The sequence below is a fragment of the Protopterus annectens genome, chromosome 9.part0, assembly GCF_019279795.1.
Source record: "Protopterus annectens isolate FY-2018-M chromosome 9.part0, PAN1.0, whole genome shotgun sequence".
NCBI lineage: Eukaryota > Metazoa > Chordata > Ceratodontiformes > Protopteridae > Protopterus > Protopterus annectens.
Window position 1 is genome coordinate 180,661,671 of NC_056743.1, and position 13,898 is coordinate 180,675,568.

The 13,898-nt window shown below is 41.9% G+C and overlaps 1 protein-coding gene across 2 annotated transcripts in view; it reads left to right on the top strand.

The window, feature by feature from the left end:
- Positions 1-13,898, top strand: part of LOC122811120 (golgin subfamily B member 1-like) — a 2,318,314-nt gene that overhangs the window by 1,069,854 nt on the left and 1,234,562 nt on the right. For both annotated transcript variants that reach the window (XM_044082720.1, XM_044082719.1), the window contains exon 11: positions 4,352-4,455. In XM_044082720.1, the coding sequence (XP_043938655.1) occupies positions 4,352-4,455 (104 nt within the window). The remainder of the gene's footprint in view (positions 1-4,351; positions 4,456-13,898) is intronic.

Consider the following 13,898-nt stretch of genomic DNA (forward strand, 5'->3'; position numbering starts at 1 on the left):
CAGGACTGTTCCTAACCTCAACAACTAAGCAATAAAAATTACAACTATTTATTTCTCCTTTGCTTTAGGAGGGCATTTGCACCCCTCACACCCCTGCATATTAAATATACCAACTCCGACAGCACACTGTTTTCAGAAAAATGATAAACCCTAGGGATTGCTATGCTACAGTTCTCTCTTGACAGATTCAGTCGACATACATAACGCACATGCTATACCTTTTCTCTTAAAGAAAATGTCATGTATCATTATCAGCAAGGAGGTTGTTATACAAATCCTATACAAATTACTCACCACTACGAAAAGTTACACTGGCATACCACTTCTTGACCTATTCTACACTTTGAAACACCATAAACTTCTCACAGCATGACCTTAGAATGTAAACTCCACCATATTTTTTACGTGCTTACAAGACAACCTTGAAAAGACAACACAATATTAAGCCACTTGCCATTTAACTTTTATTATATTTCGATATTCTGAGATTCAATGTTATAAAGTTTCGGGATAATGATTGTTTGGATAAATGGTCTTGGTCTTTTGTGGTTCGGTCTACTGGCAGTTGGGGATTTAAATGGTCTCAGTCTTTTGTGGTTCGGTCTACTGGCAGTTGGGGGTTTAAAAGTTGACCAATAAATATATATATATATATATATATATATATATATATATATATATATATACACACACACACACACACACACACACATACATATACACACACACACACACATACATATATATATATATATATATATATATATATATATATATATATATATATATATATATATATATATATATATATATATCTTTCTTCAGTTTGTATATATTATACTCACTGCCTGTTCTTTGTTTTCACCACTGCTGCTGCTGTTTTAGTCGTAAAGGTTTTTCACCTGGGATGTACCTGCAAATGATCAGTTCTGAACTATGCACTACCCTCTTAAACAAATATAAATAAAATTAAATAGATGTAGTTTTCATATTAAATCATACATCCCTTACCTATGCTTTCTTTTCAGCTTTAAGAGCATTTCTCAACATATTGCATATTTTCTTTTGAAGTAGTATAAAGAAGCGTTAAAGTTCAGTAATAGTTCTTTTTTAAGCTTATAAGTTAAAAATATGTTTGATTAATTGTGTTGATCCCTGTCACTTACTGGTAATCTTTGATCATTGCTCTCCTCTACCTCAACACATTGTGAATTGATTTGGTAAAATCTTTGGGAGTTGTCATGATAGACTTGTATGCATCTGTTTTAATGATCGAGGCATGATTGCTCAAAAAAAAAAAAAATTTCAGTCACAGCTGACTGAGAGCACAGTAGAACTGAAACGGCTCACACAGACTGAAAGAAATATTTTGAGGGTGGTAGGCCCGGCTTCATTTTCAGGGTAATTTCCTGTACATCTCAGCTTCTATATACTGACTACATGGTTGTACAGTGGTGAGGAAGGCAGACAGTCCCCAGAATAGTATTCATTTGTGTTGCACAATCAGCGATCCCACTTTGCATACCTTTGAAGCGTATGAGTTGTGATCAAAAGTAAAATTGATTAGTTGTATTTGAGCAGTTAAAGCATGATCATCTGACTGTTGTGGGTTATGTAGGATAAGACTTTTTATATCTTTAATGGTCACTCATAGCAGCTCAAGGCTACCTGAAGGTACCCATTAAACATGCTCAAAATGGTTCCATAAGTATCTGTGAAACATGCTTTTATACCTTTTATTTAGCTGTCTTGCAAAATGGTGCTGTGTAGTGGCTCCATAGTACTATAGTAGTATGAGCATGTTGCAAGATATTCACACCTGAACAGAGTACAGTCACTCTGCATTGCTTCATGTCTTTGGGACACGTAGAACTTCTTTTTAGAAATTAGTAATGCAGTGATAGTTAAATTTTTATTTATTTATGTTTAAGGAAGAACTGCCTCTTCCTTTTGAGATGCAGTGTACATTTTTTTACATGCAGTTTGTTTACATAGAATTTTATTAAAAAATTTCTGCTCTTTAGACACCATTGTTCAACTGTTAATTCTTCAGAAGCTTGCCCTTAGTCATGGAGTTCTAAAGTAGTGTATAAAGGTAGTCCGTAGGGGATCTAATACTTAACCACACGGGGTACCAGTACTTCAAATTTATTGAAGTTAATAAAGTGCTTTTGTCCGATACACAATGGACTTCATCATTTCATAAATTATATTATGTGAGCCTGGTTACTGGATTTTAATACTGAACTGGACATTTTCTTTATGTACCTCGAGCTTCGTTATCAAGGCAGTGCACTCTCTTCTGTAGTCTGCCGTGGTATTGCTTTACTTGTACTTATGCTGAAAGCCTCATCACTTTTGTTCTTTTATTCCATAAAAAAAGTATTTTTGTCTAATTTTAACTGATTGTGGAAGTCTAGTATTGTGTTATTAGCTGTCACTTTGCCTCCTCCCCCCCCCAAAGATCTGCTGATAGTCTCTTAGCCCAGTGCCCAGGGCCTCATTGCACATTACATTACAGTTGGTCAGTTTGAAGATAAGATTGTGCATAGTTGTGACAATGCACTATAGTATGTTATTAATTTTACCCTTTTTTTCAGAGATGTGTCCTGTGGGAGCTGATATTCGTGAAATAGTTTGCTTTATTTGGAGCAGTAGACCTTCCAAAATAGTCCTTTTCATTAGGCCATTGCATTTTTCATATATCCTCATTTCTTAGTTGGCGATGAGGTTAGTAGTATTCTTTCATCTCAGTTTTTAAAACTTAGTTTGAGGAAGTTATTAGGCATAAAAAAATTAACTTGATTAGAAATCCTAGCATTAGCAACAGGAAAGAAATAACTCCTTACCTCTAAATGTAATTTATTGCAATGTACAAAATTCTTGGACTTGGTGAATTAGTTTAGGGTGCAGACGAGATTGCCTCCCCGTTAGTTTGACTGGGATTTTGGAACACTTAATTCTGTTTTAGTTGGTAAAAGGATTGTTAGGCATTTGCATCTAGTAATGGATTTTACATGGGCTGCTGTGGGACCATTAAGATACACTTCTTAAATGTTTGTGCTGTACCTAGCTTTTAGTTTATTTTAATATCTGATGCTTTTTCTTAGTGTCTCCCTTCAACAACTATATCCTTGAGCGAGGAAATGAAGTGCAGTCTGACTTTTAGCACATGTACTCTTGGGAATAGAGAGTAGCCCCGTTGAACAGAGGTTTCTATATGATCCTAGTAACACTGGTGGTTATAGTTTTAAAGGTGTGCATGTTCTTTTACTTAAAAGATGGTGGCTAAATTTGCCACATTCTCGTTACAGTGTACTAGATAGTAGATTAATTAAAGGAAAAATATGTCCAAACGGTAGGTAGAGTCCATCAGATCAGTGGTATTGTTGGGCACCAGAAGTCTAGCACTGTACTTCAGATGTGGGAAAAGTGCTTCATCTTTCTGTACAGCTTTCTAAGCTCCAAATTCACTCTTTAAATTTGAATCAAAAGGGAAAGAAGCAGGGAGCTGATGTATGAAGAGGGCATACTTTGGTGTACCGCCTTTGTCCTTGATGCTTCCATTTTAGTTGCTTCATTTATTATATTGATTGCTTTGTGTTTAATGTCTATATATTTTTTGTTTAATTTGTTTTGATCACCCCAATGTGTATTGTTCAAATCACAAAACAGATGGGAATGTAGTTTTAAGTGTTATGTTTGATTTGACAATGATACATAAACATTTTATAGCTTGCAGATTGAACTCCATTAGCAATTTGATCAGTTTACCTCTGATTATTTAATCTGACACTTTTTTTTACTTAAAAATACAATTTGGATGCCTTAAGATGGCGTGATACCAGTTTGCAGTGTAGTATTTGTAGTGTTTTTCCTGAGATGTCTGCTGCTCGTAGGATGATGAAATTCAGCCATATAAAGCCAGTTTCTTTGAAGTTTTATATTTTTAAAGAAACTTGAATTAAATGGGCAGTCACAAAATTAATGCATCTAAAAGGTCAATAACATTGAAAATTTGCACAGATGCTTAAATGTACTAGCAAAAACATTTTTATTAATGTCTTTGTGATCTACAGCACACATCTTGGGATTAATGCATAGTTAACATTTCCGAGTATCTGTTGTGTTGCCTTTTGTCACTCTGTCTCTCTTTCTCTCTCTCTCGTTTTTTTTTTTTTGGCAGCTGTGAGTCTTTATGCTTTATGTTTGCCTGCAGCTTGATTACTGTGAGTGTTTTTTCTCATGTCTGGTGTTGTGCACTGTATGTACTATATCTAAATGAATTTGCTATCCTGTGGCACAAAACTGATTGAGGATGACTGGTTCTTTCCTGGCTGCTCTGATCCAGCCATAATCTCAGGGCAGCAGGAGCTGGAGGAGGAACTGGCCGGAGTTCGAAGTTCCAAGCAGCGAAGTCGAAGAAAAAGGACAAGGAACATGAGACAGTGTGAGGTATGTTTACAAAACTGCTTGCTTCTGTATTTGTAAGACTGAGTGGATTATTTTTCTTGTTTTTCTTTAGAAAGTTTTTTTTTTTTAAATAACAAAAGTAGTAGATGATTTTCGTGTCAAGATAGCTTCACCTTGACTTATTCATACTGGCTGCTTCACTACTTGATCAGAGGCTGAGCTTTTTTTTTTGCGTTTAATGAGAACTTGCTGACAGCATTTGCATACAGAACTATGAGACATGCTCTTGTTGCATGGTGTTTTGCCTTAGAAAATGCTCTACGTTATAACACTAGAATTTCATGTCTGTATAGCTTTTATTGCCTACCTTTTTCTTTAATATTTTACTCTGTTTAACTGTTCCTTCTTTTTTTGCTGAACAGTGTTATGCTAGAGTATGTGTTGCCACCACTGACAGTGCTGGTAGTTCGTGGTGAGCAGCTGGTGTTGCTCTTGTAGACTTTCTGACTGTGGCACTTAAAAAAATAAACTTTGTACACATAAACATAAAAAAATGGCTTTTCTCATTATGAGTTTGTGATAAGGTTTTCCTTTTTCACAAGGATGGAGAAACTGTTGGTGCCTTCTTGTATATTTGATCTTACGTTATCCTGTCCATTCATTTTGATTTAGGGATGTTTTCTTCTCATGCGGATCCAGTCCAGCAACATATTGCTCTACCATGTACTGAAGCTCCTCCCCTACTCCCATAATGCACTTGTCCCCTCTGTATTTCTTTTGCTCTTCTTTGACACCTCAGCAGCAAGATGTCTATAATTACAATGATAAGCTATGTTTTTCAGGGTCTATATTATATTCTCGAAAGCCAATAGTGTTGAATCTAACATTGTCGGCACGAGAATATCGAACGCTCAGAATCTCAAGCGTGTAAACATAAATCTCCGTAAGGGGAGATCTCCGTTTACTGCAATGTAGTGCGGTCTCGGAGTTGATATATTTAAGTAGCGGGGGTTGTGGGGGGCACAGGGGGGCTTGTCCCCCCTGCTTAAAGCCGTTAGGGTACTTTTTTCTTTTCTTTTTTTTTGCCTTTTTGTAAGGTTGACGTTTGAATACATCGACCATAGGGTGTTGACCATATGTTCTATGTTTTCAACTGTCGATCTTATAATATAGACCCGTTTTTCAGTATTTCCTGTATTGCATTTGATTCTTTTTCTCCTTGTAAAACCCTGAGGTTTACAGTTCATTAAATACATTTTTGTGGTCATTAAAAAAAAACTTGTATCCTTCCCATTCTCCCATGACTAGATAGGATGTCCAGTTATTTTGATCTCAGCTTCTCATTTTGCAAGTTGGAGTTCTTATCTTTTTCCTGCCAATACATTCATAGTTGCACTATATTTTGCCTATAGTGTTGAGTATTATTGCTTGAGAGGTATTGTTTGTCTTTTGGTGCATCCTGTCAGTATTTATTTGATTTGTCTTTTTCCCTTGTGTCACTGTAGACAGAGCTTTGAGAAGTTCACCCATTGTAGCTGTAAATCCCTGCCCAAGTACGCACATGAACTCTGTGGTATGCCTGGAGTTAGAACACCTGCAGGCCACCTGCAACACTTGCAAGGGCTTCTGTCTGTACTCTCACTGGAGGAGCAGAAAAAGTAAATCGATCCAGAAACGTTTATTGCCTTCTTTCTCTGCAGCACCTCTTAAGGAAGAGACTAGGACAAAGCAAATAGAGAGAAGGATAAGGACAGAGAGAGAAAAGGAAACAGGGTGGTACTCTGTCTTAGTCTTCACCTTCCTCCAAATCTAGTGAATTCTCCTATGCCCAAGCTAATTATACATTCTAAGGAACAGTGAGCTATGGTTTGTAGATCAGTCGCAGAAATAAAGCTTTTTCTAGTTTAATTTCCACGGTCTGGTCATGATGTTATTATGTATGATTATCTCTATTTAACCAGTAAATTACAGTCAGCTACATATGGTGTAGTTGCCACCATTTTCAATACTAGTAGTGAGAGTGTTACAACCTTTATTTTGAGGTTAAGGAACTTAAAAAGATGAGTGCAGTACGGTGCTTGATAAATAGTTAGAACAGTGATTTATGTGCACTTTGTGCACTGTATCAACTGTGTCAGTTCAGTAGGTTATCTGGTGGTGTCATTTTCTCTGCCAGTGTTGCTTTCTTGATCTGTTTGGAATTTGTAGGTATTGCGAAGGTGTATGAGGACAGATGCCAGAGACAGTATTTAGATCACAATGTTAGAGGCAACTTAGCATTAAGATATACTTTCCAAAGGTAGAACTTAGTATTTAGTTTTAAGCAGCCATGGCAGAATGTCAGTGAATGCCATTGAACATTTTGCATTAAGATTTGGTTTCTTAATGCAAAACTTGGTATCAGAAAATGGGAAGTAAGATAGTGACAGCATTGTGGGAGTATCCTAGCTTTTCCAGTTATGTTGACCTAAATAGTAGCAAAATATATTTATTATACTATTCAGTATTGCAGTCATAATGACTAAGATATCCTGACTGCAGGTAACCCACATCCATTCCGACTTCCAAAGCTGAACTTTCTCCAGAGGTTTCTTCTTACTACTTCCCTGCTAGACATCAGGAAATCTTTGATGTGAAGGAAGCTGGCCACTACCACTTTCAAATCTTTCTTGCCACAGTGTTAAAATCACATGCTTTACCAAGCATCACTTTTCCACAGTTCAGCCTGCTTCTGGGGGAAAGTTAATTATTCAAAAGTCTAATTTTTTCCTTATTTGTACAATGTTGCTGATCGTTTCTAATATTTGTTAGTGATTCTTACAGTAATATTGTTAGAAAGAACAGCTGTGTAGGTTGCAGAAAACAGATCTTGCATAAAGATTGCCGTATTTATTGCTTTTTGTGTCACGGCCCAGGGCATGAAATGAATACCAGTCCACACTACTCCAGGTTCACCCTGAGACAGTCAGAAGAGCAGCTAAGTCTGTCCTGGACTACAATGCATCTAAGAGGATATTTGCCTGGTTGTTTTCCACCATGGCATCAGTCATAGCCTCCAGGAACATTTCCTCTGAAATACAAACATTAAGAAAAACAAGAAAAAGAGAAGCTATGAGAAACCATTGGTAGTCTGACAGATGCCCTTGGTTTTCATAGATCAGGTTATACCAAAGTCATCAAGACACTTTTGCAGCCTATGTCTTTGGGATCTCGTTCTACCGTGTAATGTGGAACAATTGATCTGATGTTAATCCTCGTTCATTCCTTACGCATGGGTATCTGTTCCGACCTCTGAACCGAGTGGCCATTTTCCAAGCTCGCTTCAGCTTCAAACTCTCGAGCTAAACTCTTACCCACAGTCCCGCTCCCCTGTTACCTCAGATTTTGTTTGCCGCATTGCCATTTGGTCGTGTCAAGCTGCTTCTCTTGAGCTAAGTACAGTTATTTGTTGTTTAATAGCCATTTACATTACTTTTCTGTCAGAAAAGTTTCTTTTTCATTGTCTCTTACCCTATCACATCTAGCGATCATACTTTCTTCAGTTTATTCTTCTCTTTTCTCTACCTTTTTACTGCAAGGTATTTTCCCCTTACCATCATTGGTAATCCTTCCCTTTTTCTCATACCTTCGGGTATTCTTTTTTACCATTGCTGGTACCCTTTTCTGCTTTCTATTTTAGCTATTATGGCAGATAAGAAAGGTAGTCTGGGGTTTAAACGGTGTTCTGATTTTGGACACACACTATCTACTTCTGATGCACACTCTTTGTGGGTTTATTGTTTGGGGGCGTCCCACTTGTCTGTTGACCCGCCCTGTACTATTTGTGAGAACTTTTCAAATAGAACCTTGTTGGAAAGGAAAAACAAGCTGTTACTGAAGGGACTTCTTAAATATCCCTTTTCAGAGGCTATTTCTGGGACGGAGGCCTCAACCCCTCCTAGAGCCCATAAGAAAACCTTGGATGTTCCTACCATGGCTAAATCTTTGCCTTTATCCCCGGCTGGGGACTCCTGCCAACCAAAACCTAAAAAGGCTAAAGTTTTGGCTCCGGAGCTCACTCAGTCAGCCTCAGTGCTTTTGGTGCCTAGACCTTCGGCACAGAGGCCTTCAGCTCCATTAGTGATCTCTGCTCCATCTTCTCTTGCAGCCTTCACTATATTGGCACCGAGGGGCTCCTCGGTTTAGACTATTACCACTGTATTGGCACCGACCGTTCAGTCGGCGCAGACCTTGACCACATCAGCTCCGACATCTTACTCGGAACCGACGCCTTTATTGTTGACTCCAGTTTTGTCGGTTCCATCTTTGGTACCGACAACCTCTCCGGCACTGATCCCTTTGTCGGTACAGACCATGACCTCGGCACCGATAACTTCTTTGGTGCAGACACCCGTAGTCCATTCTCTCTCGGCATCATTGTTCTCGGTGCAGACTGGTGAGATGGGCACCGAGTTTGTCTCTTCTGTGGACAGGCCTGTTTCTCCCTCAGTCTCCATGAGGTCCACTAGAAGCCTTTCCGAACATGATGTGTTGCATTTTGTGGATCAGGTGCTCTTGGCCAGAGGTATCCCACCCCCCAGGAACTATCCTTCCTTGGGAGGTGATCACCCATCTCCAAAGACACCTTCTTATTCTCCTCCTTCATTGCCTTTGAAGTCCATGGAAATAGCACAGTCTTCCCCTTCTGCGGTTCCCTTTATGGATCTCACTAAGGAACCGCAGTTGCTTTCGTGGCAGGAAAGTTTTGCTACTACCCAGGATGTCAGTTGTGACACGCATAGTTTGCTGCTCCACAGCCAACCAGGGACTCCTGGTCGGCAGGCTGAGCCACTTAGGGGAGGGGTGACCCCTGTCCTAGACTTTCACTCCTCTTCAGGTGGACTAGCCTTCCAGCTGATGGAGAAGGCTTTCGCTGCTGCTGGTGATACTGAACTGTCTATCCCTCTGCCCTCCTCTTGTACACTGGTTTCACAAGTTGCACCAAGTGGACACTGGGTGCAAGGGCATCAGGACATATTCCCACAGGAAACCCCTTTTCTGCCGTCTTCCCCAGCTTTTCCCACTGAGGAAGTCCGCCGGAAAAGTTCATGTAAGAGGAAGCACATGGACTCCACAGAGGAGTCCCTCACTGAAGACACAGATTTTGATGAAGGGGAAGGATCCCCTCGGTCACCATCTGAGGTATCCTTTGGTGATATCCTCGGAGTCTTGAAACTGACAGGTGACTGGCAGTCCTCTAATGCGACTTATGAGGAATCTGTGTTCCTGCAGGCCTTTGGCGCCCGACGCCTACCTCCTGGGTTACTCCACCTGCCGATGAACTTGTCTGGCTTATCGTGTAGCGTGCGTGGAAGGCTCCTGACACCGTCAAAGCCATTCCCCAGAGGCCAGATAAGATTTTGTCTCCTGCTACGGATCCCCATTGGTCAAAAGGTCTTCCTGTCGATGCTGTGGTGGTGGCAGCTGCAACAAAAAAGGATCTGGCAGAAGAAGAAAACCAGACTGTCCATCCGCCTAACAAAGAGTCCTGGGCCCTGGACAGGATAGGGAAGTGCACCTTTGCATCTGTGACCTTTACTATCAGGTCCCTGAATTATATGGCACACTTTACGAGGCTTCAAATGGATGTGATTTCTGAGATTTCTGAAACCTTGGCTGGTGCCATGTCTGATGAGGTCCGTGACAAAGTGGCCTCTCAGCTGGCCACCATTGAGTCAATATCTAACTCCTCTATGCGACTGATATCTCACGCATCAGGAGCAGCAGCAGGTTCAGCTGCGGTCTTGAGATGACACACCTGGATGCGCTTGTGCAATTTCGCGGAACCCTTTAAGGCTTCCTTTCTTAATGCTCCCATTGAGGCTTCCTTGTTGTTTGGACCCAAAGTTAAAAGCAAACTAGCCAGATGTGAACAGGATGGTAAGACCCTTTCTGCCGTAGGTGTCCGTTATTCTTCCCCTCAACGTGCTTTCTCCCAAAACCAAAAGAGTGGGAAGATATGGTTCAAGAAATCTCGGAGTCCGTTCCGTGACGCACAGGCCAAGTTCTCCCCTAGAGGCAGAGGGGGAAACTCACAGGGAAGATGCTTTCGGGACAGGGGGAGGTCTGCGTGACCAGGGTTCCAGGGATTCTTTCCCTGGCCAATCCTACCAGCGCTCCTAAAGTGTGGCCCAACTCCTTTCCTCTGGAGGTGGTTGGGGGATATTTCTCCTTGTACCCTTCTGCCTGGCTAACCATCACCACCGATTCTTGGGTACAAAGGATTATAATCAGAATTTATCATATCCCCTTCAATCTTTGTCCTGTCCCTTCAAAAAACCTTCCCGACATTCCACCCACTCAAAGGATAGAAAAGCTGCTAAGAAAGAGAGTCATCCAAATAGTCCCTCCAGGCCAGATAGGATCTGGATTCTACTCAAGACTATTTTTGATGCCAAAGAAAACCGGGGATTGGAGACCAATTTTGGATCTCAGTGTATTGAACAAGTTTGTGAAAGTACAAAAATTCCAGATGGTCACAATACAGTCTATCGTCCCGCTTTTGGAAAAAGATGATTGGATGTGCTCGATAGATCTTCAAGATGCGTACTACCACATAAAAGTGGACAAGCCATCAAGAAGATTTCTGCGCTTCCATGCGGAAGCCAGTCACTACCAGTTCAGAGTACTGCCTTTCGGTCTCTCTACAGCCCCCAGTATGTCCAAAAAGTGAATGGCAGTTGTCACAGCTCACTTGCGACTTCAAGGATTCCAGGTGTTTCCATACCTAGACGACTGGCTCATTTCCGCCCCCACCAGACATCTACTGGAAGAAGCCCTGGCATACTCTCTCCTCGCTGCACAAAGACTAGGCATAACCATAAACTGGCAAAAATCCAATCTCACCCCATCTCAGTCGACAGAATTCATAGGGGTTATCTTGGACACAAAGAACTGCAGAGCTGCTATTCCAGAGCACAGAATTTTAAGGATAAAGCAACAACTGATACCAATCCTTTCAAGGGAGAAATCCATGGCTCACTCAGTTCCGCAGCTGTTGGGTTCCATGGCAGCCTCCATCATCATTGTCCCCCTGGCCAGTTTTCACATGAGGCTTCTACAATGGCTACTGCTCACCCAATGGTATCCCTTTCAGTATCCTCTTTTAGCCATGATTCGAGTAGCTCACAGGTGCAAACAGGATTTAATTTGGTGGATGACACACAATCTGTCACAATAGTCTCGCCTCTTCTCCGCCCAGCAACCCAAGGCCACAGTGACCACGGACGCCTCCCTGATGGGGTGGGGGGGTGCTATGTCAGGGACAGACAGTCCAAGGCACTTGGTCCGAACTGGAGGCCCATCTGCATATAAATGTTCTAGAGCTGAGGGTGGTGCTTCTGGCGTTGCAAGCATTCCATCCCCTGCTGCCGTCTGGGACAATTGCAATTCAATCAGACAACATGGCAGTGGTCTGGTACATCAGCAAGCAAGGTGAAACCAAGTCTTATCCCCTTTGTCGAGAGGCCATGAGGATATGGCAATGGGCGATGGCTACCAACCATTTTCTTCTAGCAACACACGTTCCCGGGAGTTCCAACGTAATAGCAGACAGACTCAGCAGGTGCATTCTTCAACCTCACGAGTTGTCCCTGAATCCCTTGAAAGAGGCGGAGTTCTTCCACTGCTGGGGCTGTCCTTGCTGCGACCTCTTTGTATCCCCGACCAACTACAAATGCAGCAATTACTTCGCCATGATTCCCCCTCCGGGACAGTCGCCCAGGGATGCTCTAGTCCACGATTGGCCCTTGGGTCTTCTTTACGCATTCCCACCCTTTCCCCTCATTCCCCAGTTTCTGAAGAAAGCCCGTTGGTTGAAGAGCAAGGTGATCCTCATAGCACCATATTGGCCTTGACAGATTTGGTTCCCCTTCCTTTGGCCTCACCTACTAGATCGACCATGGATTCTCCATCCAACCTCGGAGTTGATCTCACATCCACAGAACCTGATTCATCCCAACTTGAACAGCCTGAAGCTCACGGCTTGGCTACTCCAATTCCCTTGATTGCCAGGCAGAATGATCTTTCTTTACCAGTACGTGACATTCCACTAGAATTACTTATCTGAGCAAGTGGAAAAGATTTACCTGTTGGCTGAAAGATAAACAAGTAGATCCCTTCTCAGCACCAACATCGATAATACTAGACTATCTGGCTGACCTATTCCATTCGGGGTCTATCGGCCTCTACCATTAGAGTTCATTTGGCTGCAATTTCTAATTTTCATGAGAGTGTCCAAGATTCCTCTCCTATGTCCCACAAATTTTGCAAGACCTTCATAAAAGGTGTGAATCATTTGAAGCCACCCTTTAGAAAACCTATTCAACCATGGGATTTATCATTAGTTCTACAAGCTCTGACAATGCCACCTTTCGAACCAGCCTCTTCTTGAGACATCAAGCATTTGTCATGGAAAACCTTGTTTTTGGTCGCCATTACTTCTGCCAGACGTATTTCTGAGCTTCAAGCTTTATGTATCAAGAGTCCATACTTGATTTTTCATAGAGTTAGAGTGTCTCTGAGAACTAATCCATCTTTTCTGCCGAAAGTGATCTCTGAAATGTCCATTAATCAAACCACTGATTTGCCAGATGTTCATCGTGTTTCACTGTTGCAGTCATGACTGTAGGGTTCTCCCCTGCCGGCAGGCAGTCCTCGGTTGGCCAGAATCCCAAAGTCTGGGTCCGGCGTCGGCTGTTCAACCATGCTCCCTGACGTCAGAGCGCCAGGAGTACAAAGCTGACAGCCGACACCATCTTCTCCAGTCTTTCTTGCCGTGCGGTGATAGCAGTTCGCAAGTGCCGGTCGGCTGACTCCTGACAATTTTTTCTGATAAACTTCAGTCCGAAGACTTTCTTCTCCACTCAAAGCTAAGTACCCCGTTGGGGAAAGTTTTTCTTGCTCCAGTCCGATGTCAGAAAAAGTTAATAATTGTATTTCATGTGGGAAGCAAATACCTCATAAGGATTTTCATTCTTACTGTATTCCTTGCTTAGGCCCTGACAACGACGTAGCTAGTTGTCGGTTTTGTGCTAGATTCAATCAACGTACAATTAAACGAAGGTACGATTTTGCTTTTCATTACTACGGTAGGCGCTTTAACTACAAAATGTCGTCGGATACGGTTCCGGCTACCGGAGTTCACAAATGTCGCAAGGATCAAGACCAGCCTCCGAGGTCCAAATCTGATGATAGCGCACAAGTGGAGCCAGCTTCAGGTTCGGCCGTCGTCAGTGAGGCGCTTTTGCAGCCCCTGTCGTCGGCCATTTCAGAACCAATGGCCGAAACGGACTCTCATCAGGAGCCAACCAGGCCTTTAAATATTTCTATTGCAGGACCTTCGGGCAATGCTCCTTCGGATGGGTCCGGAGCTGCTGTGCAGGTACCGGCTTCCGAAGGGGTTTTTAGGCCTACTCAGCTTTTAATAAAGGCAAAGACAAAGGCAA